The following is a 27749-nucleotide window of genomic DNA, read 5'->3' as shown; positions in this document are numbered from 1 at the left end:
TTTAAAATGATATGGACCCTTGTCAATTTGTAAGAGACCAAACTCAAAATTTTAGCATTTCACACATACGTTTCAACAAGTAATGGCATAAGGATAGAAGCTTTCATTTCTGGAAAAGGATAATGTTGAAATGGAAAACAAGTTTGCCTTGCTGACTTTGGTATCAACATTTGATGATACCCTGCTGGGCCATGCATAGGCCCAAAATGATTTTTACCACCATCTGGCCCAAAGTCCTGCTAAAGCTAGCAAGTTCTATAACCATTGTATTGGTTCTGTTGAATATTAAAAGCTATAGTAGGATTAGAATTTCAATTGAATGAACTCCGCTTTCAACAGCTGTACTTGATCCAACTGCGATTGTATATCGTGTATTTTAAACTACAATTTGAACGCACGACCATGGATACAATACCAACCAATCACAAGTGCATTGGCATGGTTGGATTCACTTCCGCACACGCTAGCGTGCATCACGCAGCGTACGCAAAATATTGTCACGCTATGTCAGGTTGTGTTCATTCAATTGGAATTTTTACTATAGGTACATAGCTAGGGGGTACATATCAAACTTCTTTGTGTCATGATTTTTCTTATAGATTCAAAAATAGAAACAAGACAAAATAATCTTTTATAAAACAAGGTTTATTTCAGTAACAAAAAGTAACAACAATATGATCATAACAACAACTTTTTTACTACCGCACGTTTTGTTCTGATGGCAGTAACATTTTCATTTTGATTAAAATGTGTTCTCAATAACTTTTCCTGTATTGGAGGAATAAAATTATCAATGGAATCCAATTACTGGCATTTGGCAATACAAAATTAGCTTCAGGGATGCCAATAGCCCAAAGTTACTTTGCAGGAAAAGCCCGAAAAAGCACAAATATTTGGGCTATGAAGTCTCAAAATGGGCTGAAAATAAATAAAACTGCAAAAAATTGATTGCTGGCACCCCTGTAGCTTACGTACAATGCATGTAGTGAGACTCTCAAAAATACAAAAATATTTCACATCCTAAAAATACATGATTTGTTTTTATTCATTTTTCATTTGAGTAGGCAACACTATTTTTATTTGTGACACGATCTGGTCCATGGGGGCCAAGGGCGGCAAATTTGAAACTTGAGATAAAGGTAAAAATATGGACTAAAAAACAATAAAATACATAAGAAAATAGGCACCAAAAAACTTTAGAACCAAGTATGTTAGACCTTTGGTGTTTTCAGTAAATGATAACCTATTGTATGTGTAATGTAATAATTACAGTAACTCAATTTTCAAAAATGCCTCCTTTAATTTGGCCCCATGGACCAGATCGTGTCACATTTGTTTACTTACAATGTATTACAAGCATTTATAAGGTGTTCTACAAAGCACAGAATGCTGCTGTTTATGGTGAATATCAGAATCAGATCTTTTCGTCGAAGCAGCATCCTTTCAACACACACCTTGTCTGTATTTGGATTGGGACAGCCAGGGGTAAACACCCATATTTTAAACTGACTGTGATATACATGTATACTTATGACCCTGTATACAGGGGACTGATGGCTTAACATCTCCACCAATGGACGAGTACTGTCAATCATAGTTCATTTAACCATAGAAAGACTGGAAGTCTGAATTAAAAGATGTTACAAATTAAATTCAGACTTTTATTTCCAAGTCCATGCTTGGCGTATTTTGGGGGGGGCTTTGAGCGCCAGCCCCGGGTCAAAGTAGGGGCGGCAAAAACGAAGGGCGGCGGAAGAAGAAGGGCGGCTAAAACAGGGCGGCAAAAAGCGAAGGGCGGCAAAACAATTAACATTAAAAGGGCGCAAAAAATTGAAAAAGCATAAAAATTTTGAAAAAGGTTGCTTTTAGGGCGCTAGCGCCTAAAACCGCTTTTTTTTTTTTTTTTTGCTCTTCACTTTTTCAAACGACCGTGAAAAAGATTGGGTCAACCTTTTCGGGCTGTTAAGGAAGGGCGGCAAAATTGTTTCTTTTCAGCCCCCCGGGGTTGGGGCGGCCACGGTACGCCACTGAAGTCAATACACTAGCAAGTTACCATGGCAGGAATTGAACATGGGACCTCATCACCAATGGTGAGTACCTTTACTGTTAGGCCACACTCTCCCACTATACTCTTTTTAATGGGCTATGCCAGCTGAAATCCATACACTCCCTGTATATCCACACAAGGAGTGTGAATTTAAAATGGGATTACCGTGTGAATGGGCGACTCCACTCCATTGAAAATCTACCCCTGTGTGAGAGAATAAGGTCATGTCTTCCATAGGGGGTGTATGGATTTCAACTGAAATAGCCCAGTACCTTGAGAATATTGACCCTTGAACCTCAGGGATAGAATGTTACCTGGAAGGTATTTGTTGATTTTAATTATTACACTACTTAAATTACTTGGCTTTGCAGTTTCTCTCAACATTAGATGGTTAAAAACAATCTTAAGAGTTTTGCTGTGCTGAAATCAATTAAATTTTTTGGTATTTTTTTTTGTATTTTTTATACTGAAGCAGGAAAACAGGTTCAAAAGAAAATCCTGAAATACTGCTAAAAACAGAAAGGAATTATACAAAAGAAAAACAAATCCTGAAGACTTTCAATACTGTCTAGAATTTATGACAATCAACATTGATTCACACATCTTTTAAAGAAAAGTAATTTGCTGATTCAGGGATTCTCATTAAAATTCTGATGCAGCGAAACTTTATGAAATGACATGACTGAAAAAGTGTAATTTACAACATTGTTCAAGGTTTCGATATCCAGAACCAAGTTTTCAGATAAGATGTGATATAGATGTGGTCGGACATCCGGGAACATTGTCCCCTTCGTCCCCTTTGCACAAGCGCACGCATAGCAACCAGCTCGAGAAAGGGGAACTCAGAGCTGCCAACATTTGAATCTTGAAAAAAGGGAGATTTCCTGTTGCAATCAGGGAGATTTGTCAAAATGTGTACATCTTAATGGATGAAACCATTTCCTTTTCAGGGAGATGACCAGAAATTAAGGGTTCAGAAGGTTCTTTTAAGAGTAGGGAGTCTCCTGCGAAAAGAGGGAGAGTTGGCAGCTCTGGGAACTGCACATGCGTACACTGGTTTTACAAGGCTATTTCCCCTTTGTGACATCAGCCCGACCGAGAGAATGGGTGCACTACGTGGATCAATGCATGACCCTTCTCACCAGTGCGAGCATGCCAGTTCAGGTACACTGGATTGACAATGGGTCAATATCTTGTGACGACATCAACAAAGTACAATGTACATCCACTGCACCCCTTAACTGAAGCGTGTACTTTTGTCTGAATTAAAGAAAGTGCAATTTTCAAAAATGTTACTTAAAAATTAAAATTGCAACACAAAACTTTGCTAACTACAGAAACATTCAAATAGTAACAAAAGAACTACATAATCAAATTATGTACTACCCAAACTGACAAAAACAATTTATAAATACACTTAACATGTAATGTTAACACTAGAAAACATTTACTGATTCTAAAAAAATGCTAACTTTACTCAGCCACAGCTTTACAACAAGCTATTCAACTGTTTTCATCAGTACCATCATTGGGTTATTCCTGCTGAAATCCATACGCCCCCCTATAGAGTACATGAACTTAATCTCCCACACAGGGGGTGTTGATTTCAAATGCAGTTGCCCAATAAGCTAGGTAACCCCATGTGAGATGTCTTCCATAGGGGATGTATGGATTTCAAGAGAAACACCATGGAATAGCCTAGTTACAACAAGAGCACCAATGGCGCTGTGGCTCTGCGCTTTTTCGTAACAGTGAAAGTAATTGTTCTTGGAGTCGATTGTGCATTGATGCATAGGAGTGCAGTGAAAGAATACTTCGCACTTATTCCTTAAACTGAATGTAAATCAATGAAACATTCATACAAGATAATAAATGCCTGCACAAATAAACACAAAAAAATGATAAAACAGAGTCTGGACTCATCTCCATCACATGCAATCATGTTGGCAAAATGGTGTGGTTCCCGATTATTTTACTATGTCAAGCAAGGTCACAGTGACACTAGCGGTGCAGATGCTAAAGTTTTATTCTGAATCAGTGTCCGAAATAAGGAAAATATGGAGGTTATCCCGAGGACAACTAAAGCATAAATTCTGCTTGTCCTCAAAACATTTTGGTTGTCCCCAAAATGTGTCATATTTAAGAAGTAAAATATAGTGGTTGTCCAGAGGATAAGTACATATCTCAATATGGTTGTCCCCAGTGATTTTTGGACAAGAGGATAAGTGCTTATTTCGAACACTGTTCTGAATTCCTTTGACAGCTTAACCATCGCGTATACGTGCGCGACATCAAGCGTGTGAATTGGACCTTGTGCAAATAATACGCGCTGGACGGCTAGCAGTACGCTTAATTTGTTAAAAGGAAATCTGAATAAAACTTTAGACTCGTAATCGGAGGGTTGCGGGTTCGAGCCCCTGCAATAGTGCTACTGTGTTGTGCACTTCTCCCTTATATTATTCTATTGCCTCTCTCTACCCAGGCATATTAAATTTTATTGCCAGGTATATTAAATTTATTGCCAGGACAGTAAAACAGACTAGTTGTGGGGGAGGAGTGACAAACCGCCACGACAACTTAATTTGGGGAATGATGTGATCACTTCCTGTGCTGAGGCTTGTGGATAAATGTCAAGAGGCATTGTGCCTGTAAAATCATTGTGCTTTTTTTATAATTACAATTGTTGCTAGGTGTGTTTGAAACCCTGTATAAAACTTGTCTGGACTCTTGTCTGCTAAAAAAAAAAGTACAATGAAGTAACAAAAAACAAAATCAATTCTTCACATGTCCTATCCCTTTTTGGACACTAACCACAAGATTTGTTCTGGCAATTATGATTATCCTTTTTCTAGCTTTTAGCACACTTGTATGTAGCACTGGTCACATGTCCATGAATAAAATCAGTTCCAAAGTATGAGGAAGATTTTGATAGGTACATGATATATATTACATTATTTATGACCAGATCTGATCCAATTAGGCTATGAAAAAGTACATTATAAAAGGTTGATAACTTTGCAACCAAGTATTCAAGAGACCTTGGGATTCAACATCAGCAAGTGTAAGCAGGTTAGTAATGGTAATAACCAAAATTTCATAATTTCTGACTTTGGCCTGAGTGATTCAGATCAGGTCATATTTGATTATGTTACGTATTACGACCTAATCAAGGTAGTGCCTTTCCCCAGAGCAGCCAGTGCACATAGAAAAAAAGACTAGAGCATCTGGCTGGATTCTAATCCGCCAGATGCACTGTTTTTTTCATGATAATTATAGGTTAATAACTGCATTAGTTATTTGGAGGCATTGTGAAAAATCTAAACATTTTGCCTTTGGAACCGATATTCCGAGGTACAAAGCAAAATGTTTAGATTTTTCACAGTGCCCGACATATAGGCCTAACTGATGCAAAGTTATTAACCGAATTCATAACCGTCACTTTTAACTCATCACTCAACCAAATCTCAAGATTTTATTCTCCGAAATTTGTTGAAATAAACAATTTTATCAAAACTTATATTTCGCCCTTCAAAAAGTCGAACAGGCTAAAACGGACTTACCAATTACAACACTGCGCAATCACACCATGTGCAAATATGGTAGTTATAAGCGCGTGTCGCTACTTACGCACAGGTTCCGCCATTATGCACTATGTGCGGGAGAGCCTCGAACTGGCAGCATACATGAAAGGAAGAATTATGTAACCTTACACAGAACGTTATGACTAGTTCAATTCCCATTCATGTATGCTGCCAGTTCGAGGCTCTCCCGCACATAGTGCATAATGGCGGAACCGCAAGTAGCGAATAGAGTTCCGCGCAACAGATGCGCACTACGCTGAAGTCATTGTACCGCGTAAGCATACGCGGAGGTCATTGATGGATATCAATAACCTCCGCGCCGGTACACCGCGGTGTGCGTAAATCATCTAACGACCAATTTGATTGGGACGCAAATATGGCGTAATACGCGGAGGTTATGAATGTGCGCTGGCTGCTCTAGATTAAAATTTGTTCATCCTATCAACCCAGAGAACTAAGTATAATAACTTTCAAGATAATGTCTATACATAATGAGGCATTTGGCACGTTGCACCTATCATCTCCCAGAGATTGGAAAGTGACTTGTACATGCACACAAAACTGCCATCAATATATTGTTAACTCTGCACTTTAATTTGCCAGCAAGTGTTTTATTCATTGAACATGGAAGTTAACATTTGAAATCAGGATGATGGCTTGTGTAAACAAGAAATTATGTAAAATGACATCACTTTCACATTTGCTACCACAAAATGAGTGTTAAGTCGCTTGTTGGTAGTTTTGAGGTGTGCTGGCTGGTGCATTTGTGTTCTGTGTTTCACATAAACCTGTTCAAGTCAATAGTTAGACAATAATAACTGCGTACCATCTATTTTGAGGTCATTGTGTGAAATCCGACAATTTCACACAATGACCACAACATAGATGGTGCAAAATTATTATTGTCATTCATTACCGTCGTGTCTAATATTTGGAACAAATCAAAATGGCATTTTATGTTATTTTATGCCATAAAACGCTGTTAAATATAACCAGTTTTAATCATTGTTGTAACCTACCCTACAAAAAAATCAACCAGGCGAATATAACATTCGCGCTGACAACAAGAGCTACCAATCACAGAAGCGCGACGGCATCGCGTAGGCGTGTGCGTGGCATAACGCGAAGCTTATACACGCACGCGAGCGCAGAAAGTCATTGTTGCGCGTCCGGAGTCATTGCGAGTTATTAATGACCTCGCAATTAGTGCGCGGTCAGGCAATCAATTTCTTTTGATTGGATTACAGGCTTCGCGTATATTAATGAGGTTATGAATATGTCTCGCAACTACCAACTTACTTGCAACTTTATGCTCATTTCATGATAGCAGGTCACATTTTAGATGATTAGCACTATCACAATGGGCTACTCCCCTGTGGAATACATGACCTTAATTTTCCACACAGGGGTGTAGATTTCAAATGGGACTACACAATTGATCAACTCCATTTAAAATCTACACTCCGTGTGTGGGAGATAAAAAAAAAAAAAAAAAAAAAAAAAGCGCAGTGATTTATAGTGCGCTACGCACAGGCACAACACCAAGACGTTGATCCACAAGCCTCAGCACACTTTACAGGATTAAGGTCATGTCTTCTATAGGGGGTGTATGGATTTCAACTGGAATAACCCAATTTATGATCTCATTGTGTCATGCAGTCCCATCACCTTTTTTGACACTAGCAAGCAAGGCTGGCAATTCTAAAACATTACCAGCCTGACTGCAAACATTGCCGGTCTGGCATGCATTTTGATTACTCATTCATCTCTCAATTTGTTAACCCCATGAGAACTACCTGCCGATTGGCCAAAGAGAAGTTTTTATTATCAATTGGACCAATCAGCAACATGGTTAGAATAATTTCACCACACAAAAAAATTGGGGTGAATCATTTGCAAAGCTACATTCTGATTGGTGATTAACGTGAAGATATCATGTAATTGACCAATCAGAGGCAATGTTAGATCGGCAGGTAGTGCTCAGGGGGTTAAATACATATATCAGACGGTATGGCACTTTTGGAATGGCAAAGTTACCCATCGCTGGCATGGAAGCAGCTGCACAGGTAAAAAACATCAGTAAAACGGGATGGATAAACACTACTTCTTCACTTAATAGTAAAAGTTAGCAGTCATAAAACTTCTTTAAAAAAGACTGATCCAGTCAGCACCATCTTAAAAGTTTCGCTCACGCCTACTCCCGATCATATGTCCAGGTCATCATCGGGGTCTTCATCATCAATATCATCAGCTTCATCAGGCTCATAATAAATCTGTCCTGTGCCTCGCTGATTATTGCCAATTTGGATGGATTGCCTGTACAGGGAAAAAAAAGAAGAATTGTAATTTATAGAATTTGGTTTGCAAACCATACAGGGATGTTTAAGGTGGTACTACACTCCCTGATAAATTTTGTGCCTAATTTGCATTTTTCTCAAATAATAACTAGTTTTTAACTACACATTGGCAACAAAAGTTATGTATATTATAGTGGCAAGGAATCCAATCCAATTTATCAAGGGGTGTAGTACCACCTTAAAACAACAATAATTAATTTTATCCTGGTTACTGTTAGATGGGTAAACCCAAAATAGTTCTACCTTGGAGAATTAACTGGGGATCAGGGCAGATCAACCTGTCACATTGTTGCCATGCCTTTTACAGAGGGCTGTTGCAGTACTGAAAAATTGCACTGTATTCTGAACCCATAAATTTCTGCCATATGATTATGACGACATTTGGTTACAAATAAAACCACAGCCAATGTCATCATCATCATCACTATACCATTCTTTACCCTGATGTGTGCATTTCATTGGGCGCAGCTTCAAATTACTAGCATTCTCTCCAAGTGGTGGCGTACATACGCACATGCTTAAAGATGCAGCATAGATGTGCGTGTGCAAAACAGCTGGCCTAATGCGTTGACGTCACTGCCACATCAGGGTGCAAAATGGTATGGACACTTTGGAGGGTAATTTCATAAAGTTATCAGCTCAGCCTGTATATGTGACATGCTCCCACAAAATTAGCGTAAAAAAACAAGTTAGGAGTTTTGAGATGTTCCAATTGATGAGTTGCTGTTCTTTGTTTGAAGACACCTGTATAGTCAGTGGTATGTCCTTTGTAAATTGTGACATAATATGCTGTACTTTGTACTCTCAACTCTCAAACAAAGAACAGCAATAAGATAAGTGAGAGAATAAAACAGCTTTATATCAGATTTATCTGCCCATGATGAAAGATTCTGACTACTGACATTTCTCAAGTCTCAAAAGCTCATTCATGGTAGAAACCTAAATGCTTTCTTCAGTGCAGTTTTTTTCCTGTAGCAATCAACTACTTTTGAACTTACTGTTGAGATGTGTAGGGAAGCACCACATTTTCTTTTGCCTTACGCTCCGACTCCCGCAAGCTGAGGTTAAAGGTCAAGTTGGCTGTTGGATCAGGCTGTAAGAAAGTATTAGCAATACACAATATAATTAATACTGCTTCCACATTTACTTATTACAGGGCCTAGATTTCGTCTGGGTTTGCGAGAATCAAAATCCATCATACTTACGAGAATCATTACGAGAATCGATTCTGTGATTCTCGTCGAAATCTAGGCCCTGTATTATGTCCCACTTGCACAGAAATTGACTAGTGACAAGGCATTTTCTACTGCTGCCACTTGCCTTTGGAATGAACTACCCACTCACATCCGTGATGAGATCAATAAAAAAAAGTGCAGTGATTTATAATGCGCTACGCACAGACACAACGACTAGACATTGATCCACAAGCCTCAGCAAACTTTACGGGTTGTCGCTAACCACTAACGGCCCACATTATTTCATAAACCATTAAACAACAACACAGGACTTGCTGTTAAGAAAGACACCCTAGACAATCCACAATCTTCGCAGCCAGGATCAGCGTCCCGAGTTTCGTACGGGTTACAACGAGGTTGTCCATGGGAATTTCAAGCTAACTCAATTTTTACATGAGAGTATACTAACTACCGCCAGGGTCCTAACCCGCAACCTCTCGCACTATAGTCGAAAGCCTTATCGATTGAGCTACCTTCAGACGCCTTCTTAGATTCCAACTCTTCCCCACGTTGTAGCTTTCTCCATTTGTCTATTTCTCCACAGCTTTCCCCTCCTTCTGTGAATGTGCATTGTCTACTTTTTTGCAAAAGGTGCTTTATAAATTCCAATTTTTTATCTTTATGAGTTAAAATTTATCAAAGAAATATCCATGGGTCACTAAAAAATAATCCAGTTGGAATCCATACACCCCTATGGAAGACATGACCTCAGTCTTCCACACATGGAGTGTTAATATCAATTTGGGTTACTTGAGTGGGTAACTCCATTTGAAATCTACACCCCTTGTGTGGGAGATTAAGGTCATATCTTCCATAGAGGGTGTATGGATTTCAGCAGGAATAGCCCATTATATGAATACTTACCTGATGTAGAGTACTTTGTATGTCTTGGTCTAATATTTCACCAGGAAACACTATCAACCCATAGTCATGGTCTACACTGTAACCTTCTTTCTGTAATATCAAATCACATGATAACAAATTATTATAAAAGGAACCAAAGTGTATATCCACAAGTAATACTTTGTTTCACCTCCAAGTTTTATAGTGGTGTCAGAATGCCGTAATTGTGCTGACAACCTGCCCTTGTATGCAGGTGTATACGCTCTATTTGCGGGATTAGGTTTGTGCACATGATTCAATAATGCAATCAGTGAAATAGCCAAATATGGCACTACCAAACTTGAGGTGAACAAAAAGTATAGTGGGCGCATACTTAATCGCATCAAGTATTTTTTCTTTGCAAACCAGCATAAGTGTAAATGGGATTTGTAGCATTATAAAATAAGTTTTTAAGACATTCTGATGTTAAGAAACAATCTTGTGCTGGTTGAATAGTTCCTGAATTGTGTAATCAATATAAATGTCTCAGGCCTTGTCATCTAGATTTTAAAGGCAAGTAGTAAATCACATGCTAGCACGATGTTGGGCGAGTTGTCAAATTAATCTTAGTGGTCAAATCACTCTAGGTTTGAAATATCATTTGTAACAATAGGAAACACTTACTCACTATTGCATGTTGACACCCTCTCTATCATTTTCAGGGATTAATTATGATACGATAAATCAAATACATGTATATTGATTCGCAGCAAGTGATATTTAGTGCCTATGGCAAGTGGAAATTCGCTCACTAGAAATTGTTTGCCTCAAACGGTAAGGCCTGATGTCTGAGTTTTCATAGCTTCAGAACAGGGGTGTCTTTTCTTCCAGAAAATCTAAATTATTCATTCACACGATCACACAGTAGCCACATTCTTCCCCAACCTCAATCCCAAAGAAAGGACCCAAAAGGGAAAATGTAAAGTAATTCTGTAATTGTGATGTGATCAAGCAAAATCAGTCGGAACTCAGAAATATTGATTTTGAGATATAGCCAAAGAAAGGAAATATTTCCTTTTGTTTTCTCTTCTTTTGGAAACTCTTCAATTGCTCATATCTTTGGAACTGGTTGTTCAATATTAATGGGGTTTTCTGGAAAATGCACCTTTGTAAATATGCTTTTTATTATCCTATAAGAAACTGAAAATTTAATATTTCTGAGTTCTGACTGATTTTGCTTGATCGCATCACAATTCATACTTTATATACTCCTTAAATGACCACATATACCACATAACCAATGGGCTGCAATTTAACCAGAAAATATCAAAGTGATGACTGATGATAATTCATCACTATTCACAACCTGACACTCCAATGGTTCTGCCCTAAATGACACTTGACCTGTTCACCTACCCTATGAAGCAGCCACTGCCAGCCAGTGGACTTTCTATTGCATTCCAAAAATATCCTTAAAAACCCTTACCTGACGCAATACTTTGCCTGATCTGCGTTTGTGTAACAGTTCACAGTAGCCCATAGGTTCCTCTGTGACAGGTGCAATAGACATATGGTGTGACAATCTGAGGATGGTGGATGCTTGATGGCATATTGCACTGATAATACTCTCTTCGTGTACATCAGCATGTAGTACCCCAATAACCTGTGCAATTTCAAAACCTGAAATAGAGAACATTGGTGTGTGAAAGTTTGATTCATTATCGCATTTACATGTATGCAACTGTTTTGAGAGTCGGTGTTACCTGGCCTGTTAAACGGTGAGGCCATGGCTAGCCCACTTTTTGTTATGTTTTTCTTTATCATGTTTATATCTTTATTTCGATTTGGGCATAAATTTGTATTTTGACCGCCCCACATTTTTCAACCTTGCTATGGCCCTGGTGCATGGTGTTAACTACATTTACCTGAAATGTAACAATACAGAATTACAATAATGCTTCCATTCGTCCATTGCAAGTTAGGATCTACATGCTTATGGCCGACGGTGCAAAGCGGTACCAAGTTGTTGTGGTCTGGGGCAAGGCACTTTACCTTACTTGCTTCTCTCTACCCAGGGGTGAAATGGGGAGCTGTTATGAATATTGTCCATTGAGCACTGCCCAAAGGTATGAGCATTTCTAGGGCATTGTATGGCAGCTGACATTCTAACGACAGCGGAATATATGTAAAGCGCTTTGGTACATGTGCACATGAGGAAGGCGCTGTATAAATATCAACATTTATTTTATTATTTATTTATTTAGTGAATGCTCATCAGACAATTAATCCAAATTGTATTGGATCTCCATGTTCCAGATTAAATTGAACACACTCACATGCATGAGCACTGTACAAACTTACACATCCAAGTGATAATACTTATAACCAGGACTTGCGCTTAACTTTTTCAACTGGTCCGCTGTTTAAGCTTCGACCTGTCGAGTTGGCTATATTTTACAACTTGCCTGCCAACATTTATAGCATCTACAACTTACCTGCCAGCAATTTCACATTGCCAGAGGCATTTACATGCTGGGTTTTGCCAACGTACAGGTGCTAAATACAAGCCCTGTTATAATATTTTAAGCACTATAAATCTTCCTACCTAGTGCTTCTGGTGGATTTACAAGTTGGTGTAATTCTCTTGCCGTAGCAGCAATTTTTGTGTGTATAACAACAGGTGTGATGGAAGCTATTACTACTCCTATGGATCGGACTGACCCAGGACGTGTACATCTGGCAATGTGTTGTAGCATGCAAGCTTCCTCCTGCAGTCGTACTAAGTTGAAATCTGGTGATGTGGACTCGCTGGAAAGCGAAAGTAAAAGGTAAATGATTACCACAAATTAGTGACAAGGCTGTTAGATCCAGTTAATGGGATAGCTTTTAGATCTATTGAGAGCAAGTGGAGGATGCTGTGAGAAGCCTTGGCTTCCCCTCTCCCCTTGTGGGACATTTAGGCCTTTTTTGTACTTTTTTAGCCCATTTTTGAAAATGTTCTTTAAATGTTTCACTCTTGGGTCTTGGAGGTTGCCTTGCCCCCCCCCCCCACCAAAAAGTCCTGGTTAACAGTGGTTATGCCACTGAGAATATGGTACACTATCTCAACAGTCAATGTGCTGAACATATGGTACAATAAAGAATAGGGTGCAACTTCTAGACTTCAGTCCAGTCCTCGTTTACGGAGTTTAGGGTTAGGGTTTAGGATTGGGGTAGGTCAGTCTTGTAATAAGACTAGTAGAGTTGCACCCTATTCGGCAATCACTCCGAACATACAATAAACAAAGCTATCTCAATCATCAAATTTCTCAACCCTTTCCCCAACTCTATAACTCTACATGTAACACTAATTTTAAGTTCTAAACCAAAGTCACCAAGGTCAATACACCTCGCACATATACTAAGGCTAGCTTCGCCCAAAATAAAGGTTTTCCGTTAATTTAAAGTTTAATTACGAGAATCAACTTCTCTCATTGTATCATGCAGTGAGTGTAGTGACTATGATGGATTTCGATTCTCGCAAACCAAGACGAAATCTAGGCCCTGGCAAGTCATAATTGTCAAAACAATTTTCAGCAGCAAGGCTGTCTGAAGTAATGCTACTATACTAAACGGTACACACCATCTCAATTCCAATTGTACATAACTTACCTTAAGCCATTCCAACCCACAGGATCTGACCACCCATCATGACATAACAGACGTGACCTGATGCTTGGATCAAAACCACTTAGAAAGGCTGCTGGTGCTTTGTCATACACAAACACGTGCACTTGATCAACCCTGAAAGGAGGCAAATAATTTGAAATTATTTCTGGCTAGTAAATCTTTTGAAAGCAATATCAAATAGTTACAATTTTTTTAATCCGCAATGATTTATAGTGTGATGCACTGGCATACACCACAAGCCTCAGCATACTTTACAGGAATTCGTTGACCACTGTGGCCCAAGACATACCAGATAAACCACCATAAACCATTATTGCTCGTCTAGATGTCCTTAGAATTATATAGTGATTTATAGCTCCTCCTTATCTGATAACTCTCTAGATTATCCCTTCACATTGTCTTGCTCATTGGTCCAAACAGCTATTCTTGAGTTCAGGACACCCGAGTGCATTCCGAGGGAAACCAAAATTTTTGCTCCGTGCCTGTATTAAGATGGCAGTCGAGTCCTGGTTCTCTTTAATTCTTTTTACGACATTTAGTAATAGTCACAATATTGAATTCCACAATTTCAAATTAGACCTGACTTCAAAATAATTGATATATTATGTCCCATTTTTAGTCATTTTAATGAAACTTTACAGTCTGCCATCCCCATTTTATCCACAAGTATAACAGAATACTTGTAACCTTTTCAAATGTACATGTAGCATAGAAAGTTTGCATTTTGCTAAGTTGCATGGTATCATTGTATTCACATATCAATGGAGTGCAAATTGTGAAGCGATACACTGAATTTGATGTCTGATAGATCAATTAATTAAACTCAATTGCTTACCTTCTTGCTAACTGATTTGTCATGCATCTTAACAGTGCCATCCCGCAATGTTGGATTGTATCTACAATGTACATGAAATAACAAAAACATGATAAGAGTATAAATATGTATTGTAGAACAGAGCTGATACTGCTGCTATTCAATAAAGCAGGTGACCCCCCCCCCTGCCGGGTGTTGACACTTTTCAAATCAATGAGACCATAACAAATTTAGTCATTTGAATCAGGAATGGTGACTTTTCTCTCAATTTGCAAAGTGTACCACTACCCAGCCTCCATGAGGACCTTTCTCAAGTTGTAGTGAAGTGCCATGTGTCTCACTCTCCATGTAAATTATATCTCATAAAGATTCTTATCAATACTATATTGCAATAGTCCATTTTCCATTGCACTGGAGCGCAGCTACCATGGCAATACTGACAGATGCGGGGGTCATGCGGGCGTATATCGCGAACGGTGACCAACTCGGCTCGACAATTGTAGGTGTGGGTGTCGCTTCTAAAATAAATACAGTTTGAATATAATATTTTGTACCATAATTTATTTTGTTTTACTGGTGATTTATCAAATTAAGTGGAAGATACAGAATTTTATACAACAACTTATAAATTGAATGTTTTTATTCATTCAATAGAAAGAATGGAAATGTTCTTACCATATACTCATAAACATTCAATATTTGTATACCGGTAGGCCTACTGTTTTCATCAGTCGCAAAATATTATTGACAATAATTGACAACCTGTTTGAGCTATAATCTGGGCCTATATATTCATACATTGCTTACCTGTGTTTTCATTATTATCTTTTGTGGTGAAAAGTGATTAGTTGATTACAAATGTGTAATTTGCAACAGGGTTCCCGTTAAGGTTTTAAAAATGTGCGTCCGTAATGATGCAAGTTTGCTGACGAGGTTGCAAAAACTTCTGCGTCCAGACAGATTTTTAAAGCGTCCATCTGAAATTCACGATTATGACGATACACACGTGCTCGGTCTACACCTCATCAAATGTTGATTGTTAAAAAAAAAAAAGTGCATTTTCGCCATGATATTCCATCCCCATTCGCTATGGTAATTTTTCTCATTTCTGTGTCAGTTTTGGTCCGAAACGTGGTCAAAAACAGGTGCAAAAACATGAGCAAAGTCTGTCAATCTTGAACAAATTTTCGTTCGTATTTTACTTCCGCACAGTGTTGCCAAAACTTTTCAGCATCAAGGCGCGCCAGGCCGCAGTGAAGGATTCTCAAGTAGCCCAATTTTTTAAGCTTCCAAAAATACGCCCAATACCGGATATTTGGGCGGATTTACCCGAAATTAGAACACAAAACACCCAATTGGGCGGAAAAACACTTGCCTTTAAAACTTCCGGTACTTACTGGGAAGTTACTGACCGATCAATAAATGGTCACAAAACCCATTGTAATTTCAATTTGGAGCTTCAAAGACTCAAAACCTTTATAAATCGGCTAAATTGAAAGGAAAATACTGAAACGGATGTGCCTTGGCCTACAAATACAAATATGGACTATGTATAATGGTAGCGTGATAGTCCCAACAAAGGATCGATTGAAATATAGGCCTAAATGTCAGGATCATAAATAGCATAAATACCTGGTCGTTAATTATGAAAATGGTTGTAGAATTGATTGTGATTTGCCACGGATTGTGAATTCATTAATTTAAGTAACTTAGTTAAAGAAATCAGGTCAATAAAGGTGACTCATGACAACATATAAAATTAGCAATATTATATTGTACTGGTTTCCCAGCATAAACTGTAAGCTTCACAATGCACAACAATATATTCAATATTCACGTATCAAGTTTACAATTCCAATCTCATTACTGAAATTATCAGTACAATAACGACATTATTTAATCACTAAAACCAGTCACTTCATCCTGTAAAAGTCACGAGTGCATCGGCATAAAAGCTTAAATCATCGTGGGTTTGTTTACAAATAAACAGCTGATTGCTGTAAATTTCCCACGCTCCAGAAATTATGGAAATCGAGTATCGGACTCTATCGCCGATCTCTAAAATACATTTATTATATTATTAAAAGGCCTATGTGATGATTAGAAAATCGTGGCAATTGATGAGATAAAGTGACTAAAGAAATTAATGATTTATGTTTTATCGATGATGCATATTTTATTTATCTGACTGAAGTTAAAAATAGAAAAGCCAAAAACCTGATCACGCCATATAGCGAGAACTCACTCGAATTAATCCGCTTACTGAGTCTCCGTGATCCAAAAGTATACTAAATCTTACATAAATTAATCAACACATTTCCAGTCAGAAATTATATTAAATACGAATCATTACGAATTATTACAACACTCACGTGGCTGATCCTAAAAGGATCAGCGAATCTATCAGAATGTTCGAGTGCCGAAGTGCGAGTTGCAAGACATGAAAACACGTCCACCCGGTACAAAGCCTGGGCCACAACTCAGCCGCTCCAAAACAACACGATCGGCATTTCATTTCTATATCGCAAAAGCAATTTGGTCGCGCAATTTATGTACAGCATGCGCCTGCAAAGCAAGCACGCAATACCTGACCAAATGAAATAAAGATGTAAATGAAAAGATTATTAAATATGATAAAAATATGATTAGCACTGCGAAGTTTAAATGATGGTTTTCAATATTAGTAGGCCTACTAAGGTGCCTACTGGGGGTTCCGTTACATTACCCCCTTCTAAGAAAACATTTTGTCCTCAAAATACGAGGTAATATTGAAAAAGATTTATACATAAAAAAAATTAGACACCAGTTATCAGACAATAGATCTACTGTCACATTATACAAAACCAAGTCCTACATCACAATTACCAGTAATGCCATTCTTGAGCAAAGGAATCCACCATCATCCAATCTCATCTCAGGAATCAGGACTATTTCGACATCCAACATTATAATGTCACTGGATAGCAAATCTACAGTCATCTCCTGGTTCATCGTAAATTACATTGACATTCAGATATTTTTAAGCTTACCAAAAAAAATTAGACAACAGAATAAAAAGTCATGAAGAACGAGAGTTAATTCGTGCTTACGTTAACTTCCTGGGTAAACAATCAACTCAGTTGAATTTCGTTAAATGCACACGAGAACTGTATCCATAATTATGAAATACACAGATGATTGAAAAAATACAAAAACAGTTCGTGCTCCAATTATTTCCAATGTTTACATGTTCACAAATGTTTGAGCTGCTACTGACAACCCGTATCCCATAAGCAGGAACTACTTTCGGCGCGTTTTTAAAATTTGCAAAATTGAGCAGCCAAAATAATGAATTCTGGTACGAATTCTGATTCTCACATCTACATAAACACATTTTTAACAGTGTTTGCAAAACCAAATAATAATTGAAAAGAATTATCCCTTTTATGTTGAGGAATAAAACATACTTTAAACATGTGAGATAAATTTATCTCCAGAAACATTCAATTTTCGCTATTTACCTTGGAAACAAACATGTACAGTTGTAAACATGTACACACATGTGCATCAGCATGAATGGTTCGTCGCACACGTACATGTCATTTCAATTTTCATTCATTGAAACAGCTGATCGCCAAACAATAACATTTGAGAATCAATAACGAACTGTCAAAACAGTTGTACGATATTTACAATAGAAATGTGCCGACTGTTGTGGCGAGCAGTTAAATTTTTACATCAACAAATTTGCATGGTTGATGTTCAACCATAATAATTGAAAGATTTCCAGCAATGTTTTCCAGCCAGGATTATAATTTTATAAACAACAAAAATGCGAAATTTTCAACACTGCTTGATGACGTCCATCCATGTCTCTGTGGAATATTATAATGTCTCTCTGTATAAAGTTGACTGACTACAGAATGGTATTTTTACATGGTGAAACATTGATGACTGAAAGGTAAAGTGGTGACAAATAAATGCAATTTTGTACAGTTTATACAGACATGTAAGCTTATAAAAGTAAACATACAAATTCATTTCATCAACAATATAAAAAGGTTTATCCATCCTTCCATCATTCCTGGTTGATGACGTCTGTCACTGTGTCAGGCATGCAGGGCAGGCTGTGTCCAATCTTGAAACTTCCATCTTCAGGTAGGAACTGTATTCTGGAACACTTGCACTGAAGTTGTAATCTTCTTCGCCAATGTCTTTGACTTCGTCGTTGTCTTCGTTGCCACTACAATGCATTTCTAGTATCAGGAATCACACAACACATGAAGAAATTATTTAAGTTCATGAGTTCTGCAAATGATAAATTGTTCTGGGTAGTTTCCTCTTCTGCTTGCAGTTGTAGTGCATGGCTTGTAGGTGCTTTGTTTTGAGTTCTGAGTCTTTGAGGTTTCCAGGGTAATTTAAAATGTCTGTGATGATGAGTCGTAGAACAGCCTGCTTTCCAACTTCGTCTTCATGGATTGAGTCAGTAGAACATCCATCTGGAACATCACACCATCGTCGTCACCTGGTGGTTGTAAACAAAGTTACACTGAAGCCATGTAGCTTCAGTCATTTTTAGCGCAGCAGTATTATTAATTCAGGTAAATTAAATTACCATTTGCAATCAAAATTATTGCAAGTTTTGGTGTACAATGAAATCTTGTACAGATCTGATGATATTTAAATACATTGTTCTTGTTGTTTTTGAACAATATTGTTTGTTCAAAAGCATTATACTAGGGATAACCATCAAAATTTCATGTTGACCCTATTGCTACAAAAGATTGTTTTCTGAGTAGAACTAATCAACAGAAGTATTTTGGTGGTTAAATGGTCAAAATCGGTCAAAAACTTTTCAATTATGAATTATCAAAGTTTCCCATTCTGACCGGTCATTGGAACGATATAAAATGACAAGGTCCAAAAATAGCAGTTGGGAGCAAAATTGGCATAAGCATATAATATTTACCTTATATATTTCTTTATTTTAACATATTTGCAAACATGAAACAAGCATATTGTGAAAGTATCAAAGGGGTTTCTTATGAAATGGCACTTAACTAGTCACTGGCATAACTTATTTTTTCAAACCAAGGCATTGAAATCATGCATTTAGAGGACATTTGCTAAAAATCATCCAAGATAGCCGATATGGCACAAAATCAAAATTGCACTAAGTAGGTGAACTTTTTTTTCACAACCAAGAATTTCAATGTTATTGGGTTTAATATGACCAATTAGTAGGTGTATGTAAACAAAATCTTAAGTTTTGAAGGTCATTGACTCATTCACAACAATAGAGATTATTATCCTCATCATGCTCATGTGTATTCCTGTAGTATTCCTCATTCAAACCAAAGTAGCACTCAATACATTATGAGTATCTTTGTTCAAACCAATTCAATGCTTGACCTCGGAGTTACCTGCATGACTATCATGGGCTATTTTGAAACAGTTATGGTTGCACATTCAGGTACTTCTTTTGAAAGTCCTAAACAAGGTATAGCCAGCAGCAAGTTGTAGATATTATAGGCCTAAATATATAAAAACGTTTAGGGTTAAGATCAGGTGAACAATACATCGAATGAGCACGAAACTTCACATTTATGTTCAGAAAGGTGTCTTCTTAACATGATTTGAAAGGAATATAAAAATTCCAAAGGGAAGCTGGTGATTTAATTTGTAACTCGAGATCTACTTGTTCAATTTTTTAACCTTTTTACAGAGGGTATGATAGAGGTATTACTGGCAACTCTGCCAAATTACAGCTCAGTAGGCCACGTTTTTCACCTGATCTTACTGATTTGAATATTTTGTGCCATTCTTGAGCAGTGCTAAACTCAGCCACTGGCAATTAAGCGCACTGTGGCGATGGACCAATTTTGACTCGCACTTACAGAAAAACAAAATAAGTTATGTTGCTGTAATTTGCAAGATAGTTACAAAATATAATTGGCAGTAACTTCCCCAAATTTTACAGAAAAATATTGAAAAATAAAAGAATGAGATCAATTTAGAAATGTATGTGCAAGCAGTGCACAGTTGAGCTCCCTGCATGTCTATGGGAGTGTTCTAATCAAGTTGATGGTTCATTGGTCATCCCTAATTATACTTTTGAACTGCATCATACCAAATCAAAAGAAAAATCATGCCATTACCGGGGCCCTCGGTAAGTGCACTCTTCAACATTTGATTTGATATTAATTAATTATAGTGACAATTCTTAACATGAAATACATCATGAAACTCGTGCTACTTTCCACATGTGAAGTCACTAAACCTCTTTTCATTATTTCTTGTGGTGACAATTCTTAACATGGTTTGAGGTGTAACCATGAACTCGTGTAACTGCGCATGTTACACATGTGAAGCCACCATAATGTTTCTATAAGTTAACGGATAGTTCGCCTTTTCCAGGCTCGCCTTTGAGCTGAAGGAGATTTTCTCTTTACTCGTTCAGGTGTTGTTTGTACATGTACCTGATTTATTTCGTTCGAAATGTCATCTATCAAGTCAATAATTGTTTTGTCAATGATAGTTTTTGACTCTACATGTACATGATATTTTCTGAGTTCTTCAGCCTTGTAAAAAGACTCTGTTTCCACTGCTATTTGTACCATGGCATTAAAAGAGGCAGGTTTGGCATGTAAAATGTTCAGTCTTTTACCCGGCTATCTTGTATAGCATTTACAAAGTATTTCTTTGCTAATTCTTGTGTGGAAGAATCGGGCATTGTAGGAAAGACTATTTTAACCAGTGTGCGAATATCATGAGCCAGATCAGGTAAAGTTTCATTAGGATTTCTGACTCTGTTATTTAATTTCATCCAAAATAATTCTTCCTGGTTTTCATGACCAAACCTTAAGTTCAAGGAAGCTAGCAGGGATTGGAAGTCATGTCTTTTGGAAATATCGACATCACTCAATACTCCTTGTGCCGTACCTCTTAAATTTGCGGCTAAATGCATAGCTTTCTCGTAATCGTTCCAATTATGGAATTCTGCTATCAGTTCAAATTGTAGCAGGTAATTGGACCATGATGTTGTGCCATCATATTGGTCTAGTTTGATGTCAGGCTTGTTTGGTGCATGCTCATAGTCATTAGACTGAGAGTGTGCAGTGGCTTCACTGAATGATGCCATGTTATCCTGCTCGTTACTATTTTGGTACTTTGAAGCCGACACATTTGGATCACTGAAACGAGCTTCAGTCAACATTTTGACAATGCATTCTATAGCTGCTTCAATTTGACCAACTTTACTGTGTAAAGAGGCTATGTGCCATTGTTCATGCTTTTCTTGCATGTCTGAGTCCGAAGACTCGTTGCAATTGGCAGTGGTGACTGTCATGGCATTAGTTCAATTTTCTTGACTTCAGCCAAATTATTTGACAGATTCTGTATGCTCTTGGCATGAAGGGTTTGACCTGCTTATTTACAGTATTGTCGTCAAATGCCCTTAACTTTGTGTCAAGTCGGTATCAAAGAACACCTCATTGTGATCTCGATTCCGATTTTCAAGTTTCGAGTCACGTATCGAATTTCGAAGTTGCTTTTCGAGTTTCAAAGTTGTTGAGGTTAATTGTTCTTTAACATGAGATTTTTATGCTTACGTTACTGATCCATCGTTTAATTCTACTCGATCCTTTGCTAACACTATTTGTAGCCAATTTTATGCGGGTCGAAAATCTGATAAAAAGACTTTCTATCCCACCGCTGCCCCCAAATGAAACGGATGTGCCTTGGCCTACAAATACAAATATGGACTATGTATAATGGTAGCGTGATAGTCCCAACAAAGGATCGATTGAAATATAGGCCTAAATGTCAGGATCATAAATAGCATAAATACCTGGTCGTTAATTATGAAAATGGTTGTAGAATTGATTGTGATTTGCCACGGTTGTGAATTCATTAATTTAAGTAACTTAGTTAAAGAAATCAGGTCAATAAAGGTGACTCATGACAACATATAAAATTAGCAATATTATATTGTACTGGTTTCCCAGCATAAACTGTAAGCTTCACAATGCACAACAATATATTCAATATTCACGTATCAAGTTTACAATTCCAATCTCATTACTGAAATTATCAGTACAATAACGACATTATTTAATCACTAAAACCAGTCACTTCATCCTGTAAAAGTCACGAGTGCATCGGCATAAAAGCTTAAATCATCGTGGGTTTGTTTACAAATAAACAGCTGATTGCTGTAAATTTCCCACGCTCCAGAAATTATGGAAATCGAGTATCGGACTCTATCGCCGATCTCTAAAATACATTTATTATATTATTAAAAGGCCTATGTGATGATTAGAAAATCGTGGCAATTGATGAGATAAAGTGACTAAAGAAATTAATGATTTATGTTTTATCGATGATGCGTATTTTATTTATCTGACTGAAGTTAAAAATAGAAAAGCCAAAAACCTGATCACGCCATAAGCGAGAACTCACTCGGAATTAATCCGCGCTTACTGAGTCTCTGTGATCCAAAAGTATACTTTCCAGTCAGAAATTATATTAAATACGAATCATTACGAATTATTACAACACTCACGTGGCTGATCCTAAAAGGATCAGCGAATCTATCACAATGTTCGAGTGCCGAAGTGCGAGTTGCAAGACATGAAAAACACGTCCACCCGGTACAAAGCCTGGGCCGCAACTCAGCCGTTCCAAAACAACACGATCGGCATTTCATTTCTATATCGCATAAGCAATTTGGTCGCATAATTTAATGCGTCTGCGCTACGCCTGCAAAGCAAGCACGCAATACCTGACCAAATGAAATAAAGATGTAAATGAAAAGATTATTAAATATGATAAAAATATGATTAGCACTGCCGAAGTTTAAATGATGGTTTTCAATATTAGTAGGCCTACTAAGGTGCCTACTGGGGGTTCCGTTACAATACATCAAATTACTGCCGCGGCCTGAGACTGGCAAAAGTAGCCCAATTTTAGACAAGTAGCGGCATGCTTTTTTGAGTAGCGGCAAGTGATCGCCAAGTAGCCCAATTGTGCGCCTAAGGCGTTGGCATCACTGCTTCCGCATTTCTTTTTTAAAATTAACGTGTAGTTGATGCTACAAAGCTAAAACTAGCGCTGCCACAAATAATACTGAAAAAGGGTTATCATTAAGATAAAATTGTCTTTAAAATTGCTTTTATTCATCGTAACAATAATACTAATAAACGAAACCTAGATTATTTATGAGAAAATAAACTTAAAATATTAAAAATTTAATATTGTCAGGTTGTGATAATTAAATAAACATTAACCGCACGTTAGCGGCACGTGCAAGCTGGCTTGTAAACAATCAATCGGGACTTCCCCAGGCCATCAACTTGAACAGCGGTCGTTCGAAAAACATGCAAAAAAGTGCACGATTTCCTGACGTTGCATTTACAAATATTGCAGAATTTACTTCAATTCTTAGCAGGTGGGTCAATAAAAGAATAATAATTTCTTATTTTTATCATCAATTAGTGATAAAATTTCGAAGTTTTGTCTGCGTCCACATGCATTGGACATGGACGCAAAATACTTGATTAGCCATGTGAACTTGGGTCCAAATTTGTAAAATACGCGTCTGGACGCACACTAACGGGAAGCCTGATTTGCAATCATATTTGTAGAGCAAAGATTTCTTCGTTCTGACGGCTAATTATAATGCATGTGAATGTACACTAAACTGCGGCAACACATACACACATTATGTAGGCCTACACAGCCCTTCTTGGAATTCCCGGTCGGCGGTCGGAGCCGTGAGTTTCAATTATTGGAACTGACCCAGCCTGGTAACTTTTATAATTAGGCCTACTGTACTAACTTATGGTTGAAAGTGGAATGTAAACACATCGACGGATTTACACCATTATTATGGTCGTGCGTCATGAATTGGGGTATAGGAAAAGGTGGTGGTGTTACATTAAAAAAAAAAATTTCAGGACGTTTTGGCCCAGATCTCAAGAATGTAGAGGGCTACTGAACTAGAAATGGTCTCATTTTGTTGCTAATTTATCTACCTAAAACTGTGGAAAGTAAAAACTTCACACTGTATTTACTTTTTGAGATATTGCAATTCAAATGATGCAAAGTCAGGGGTGGTGGTGCCTACGGTTGAGGTGCCTACGGTTGAGGCGTGTGTTATAGTATAGGGAATATTGATTTTCAGTGCCTCTCAAATTTATTTTTTACTGTAACTTCATAACCCAGCAAGGTATTAGGATGAATTATGTACCATTGTTTTGGTATTTATGTCTAGTAGGTAACTTGAGCAATTTTGCTCCAAGCTGGTTTAATTTGTTGTTAATGTGCTGCATTCTGTGTCATGGGTTCTAGGCTTTTCCTATACGTTACTGAAGCATGCATTTGTGCTCCAAAATGTTCTGCATGTCATATTTCTTGAAGAAGTTACCCTACTTCTGTAAAAGTTAATATTTTTTAGAAGGAAATTTGATGAGGAATTCAAATATGCCATTGGTTTTTGTGTATGACATGAAGGAAAAAAGTTTTGATTGATAATGTCATAAAAATCATAAAAATTTATGTACGACTTTTGAACACCCTGTATCTCAGTTAGGCTACATAACTCATCTTTACAAGTTTGCTTTTTTGAGAGCCTACAATGTTATTAGCACATCTAAAAGGTTTTAACAGAACAGGTGTTTATGTTAGTGAGTAAGAGAGGAACCAATTTTTTTACTTTTTGAACGCAAATGTAACTTTTCCACCCTATAGGGGCCTATAATATTTGTGGCACCCTGTATATCAACTTAAAAGTTGAACAATTGTCTTCCTTACACTTTCAGCTTTATGATGATATAAAAATTGTAGGTTTCTGACAAACATGAGATGAATTACAATCATTTTGTGTGAAAGCGTGATTATTTTTCTAATTTTGAGCATGTAACGCATTTGGCCCCCAATTCATGACACACGACCTTATATTTTCAGGGTTATTAGGAGTTAAAAGAAAACCTAATAATGATAATATTGGATGGCTTATTTCGCATGATACCATAACATATCGGATTCGTCATACAAATATCGAACTCGCCGTTGGCTCGTCCGATATTTTTATGACTCATCCGATATGTTATGGTATCATGCGAAATAAGCCATCCAATATTATCATTATTAGGTTTTCTTAACTCAAGATGTGAGTTATTATACAGGCATGAGACTGCACTTTCCTAAAAAACCTGAAAATGCCCGTGAAATTGGGCAAAAAAGTACCAAAAACAGGCTGAAATTAAATAAAGTTGCGGAAATTTTGACTATAAAAAAACTGAATTCAGTTTTTAAACTGAAAATTCTCATGCCTGATTATATCATTATCTTCAGGGACAGGGTTTTTTTTTATTTGAAAATATTAAAATGATCAGATTTTGTTTAGGCCGTATAAAATTAATGTTTTGGTTCTCGTTCAGAGGATTTTCATGAATTGATGAGGGAGGGAGGTATTTTTTTTTTTTTTTTTTCAATGTAAAAATAGCATTGTCAGTAGTTTTCGGTCTTCTCCAACAGTGCTCGAGGAAGCGATGAGGCCCTTTTTTTTTTTTTTCAAATGTGAGATTCTGAGGATAAACCCCTAGAGTACCACAAAAAGACTTGGAAGTGATGCTTGTTCTCTAATAAACTTATTTATATGTATGAAGATTTCATAAATCATTCCAAAGTCTACAAAATTGAAAAATCTAAAAAAAAAAAAAAAATCTGACAAATCCCAGAAATTGAGGAGGGAGGGGCGAGAACCAAAATATTAATTTTACACGGCCTTATTTTTGCAAATATGAAATAAAAATTATGAAATAAAAATCAGATAAATTGTCACTCTAGTCTAAAATGCTGAACATTTACAAGATCATGAGATGTAAAATCTGGAATAAATCATGAATGTGAAAATTAGAGATAAACATGTATGCTCTGGCCTGGGATCCTTTTTTTTTAGTTTCCTCATGTCATCACTGGTCATGATTTAATTTGATTTCAATATATATTTTTTTAATTTCTATTTGATTTCATCCCTTTTTTATAGATATGTATTGTAGGCCTATGATAGTATATACGACATAGCTCTATCTATTCTTAATTATAGGCATGTTCATAAAATTTTGAAATTTAATAAATTCACCTAAAATTGCTTTCATTAAAAAGAGAACCATTTAACTTAAAAAATGAGGGGTCAATCATGTATGTAGGCCTATAGTTGGCAATGTTATGAGGAAAAGTTTGCTCGCCTGAATGTCCCAAAATGGGCCAAATTGTGTGTCCCAGCATTATCGATGGCTTCCTATGACATAACATGTGTGTATGCATTTTATGGCTAAATTTTTTAAGCACGAAGGGCCATTTTACAAAACTTTTGCAAATGTTTCATGAAATGTGGCTTTCATTACTTGATAGTATCAAATATTATTCAAATGAATATTTTCTAAAAATCATGCTAGGTTGGAGCTTTGAGGGTCAAAATCCAAATTTTCTTCATTTTCCTATTGGATTACACAGTTAAGACAGGATCTTGGTGCACAAGTAAGCTTAATGAAGCCCGCCCTCACATGTTCAAAATGTGATCATGACTCATGTCTATCTTAAATATTAAACAAAATTAGAGCAAAAACATTAACCTTTTGCGTTCAACAGGCTGTATGTAAATCAATGAAAATGTATGCACTGAGCTGCAGCTGCATCATGGCATGCATGCATGGCTGAGCCTGAGTGATGCAGGATAATGTCGATTGCAAGCCAATGCCAATGCAGCATCAGCATGTAACTTGTAAGCTTACCTTGAATGACAACCAGAGGAGCACTTTCCCGGCCCTCCACTACTTCTCTCAACACACTCATTATGCAAGATATTAAGACCAGACTGCTGATGACTAACAATTAGTACCTTGGTGAGAAGAGCTATAGGAAAATTAAAATGATAAGCTTAACAAATTTGTCGCATGCACCTGTTTCAGGAACCAATCAATTATTGATTGTTACTTCAATGCATTCGTTTATGAACTATGGACATGGTATGCGCATTTAACAACTTTTTTTAAAATATTAAAATTGTACAAAAGTATTTTATGTTATATCATAAGAATATTAATTGCCTAATTAGCTGTATAATTTTATTTATTGTGGCGTAATTAAGTGAAAGTGTGTCCAAATCGTTCAACGTATGCAATTAAGTGTCACTTAATGATCACCTCCTCAGCAGGTGTCGTAAAAATTAAAGCGTGCAAA

At 37.1% G+C, this 27749-nt stretch overlaps 1 protein-coding gene and 1 long non-coding RNA gene across 2 annotated transcripts; both read right to left on the bottom strand.

Annotated features, from left to right (window-relative positions):
* Positions 1–629: 629 nt before the first annotated feature.
* Positions 630–1671, bottom strand: LOC140156359 (uncharacterized). Its single transcript, XR_011859534.1, has 2 exons — positions 1492–1671; positions 630–1293 (listed from the first exon to the last, which is right to left on the bottom strand). It is a non-coding gene; the product is annotated as an uncharacterized lncRNA (long non-coding RNA).
* A 5120-nt stretch (positions 1672–6791) lies between these two features.
* LOC140157115 (elongator complex protein 5-like) lies at positions 6792–27492 on the bottom strand. Its single transcript, XM_072180191.1, has 8 exons — positions 27302–27492; positions 14547–14607; positions 13694–13825; positions 12648–12850; positions 11529–11722; positions 10085–10174; positions 8984–9078; positions 6792–7944 (listed from the first exon to the last, which is right to left on the bottom strand). Exons 1-8 carry the CDS (start codon positions 27360–27362, stop codon positions 7833–7835), a joined length of 948 nt encoding a protein of 315 aa, XP_072036292.1. The 5' UTR covers positions 27363–27492; the 3' UTR covers positions 6792–7832.
* Between the last annotated feature and the right edge of the window lie 257 nt (positions 27493–27749).

Source organism: Amphiura filiformis, chromosome 7 (assembly GCF_039555335.1).
Source record: "Amphiura filiformis chromosome 7, Afil_fr2py, whole genome shotgun sequence".
Classification (NCBI taxonomy): domain Eukaryota; kingdom Metazoa; phylum Echinodermata; class Ophiuroidea; order Amphilepidida; family Amphiuridae; genus Amphiura; species Amphiura filiformis.
The sequence above is the reverse complement of the archived record's forward strand: the minus strand, read 5'-3'. Positions and strand labels throughout refer to the sequence as shown.

Coding starts and splice junctions, on each gene's coding strand:
- LOC140157115 (XM_072180191.1), bottom strand. CDS start 27,362: ATGAGTGTGTTGAGAGAAGTAGTGGAGGGCCGGGAAAGTGCTCCTCTG. Junction 14,608..27,301: donor TCCTCTGGTTGTCATTCAAG/GTAAGCTTACAA, acceptor TGTACATTGTAG/ATACAATCCAACATTGCGGG. Junction 12,851..13,693: donor GTGGGTTGGAATGGCTTAAG/GTAAGTTATGTA, acceptor TTCGCTTTCCAG/CGAGTCCACATCACCAGATT.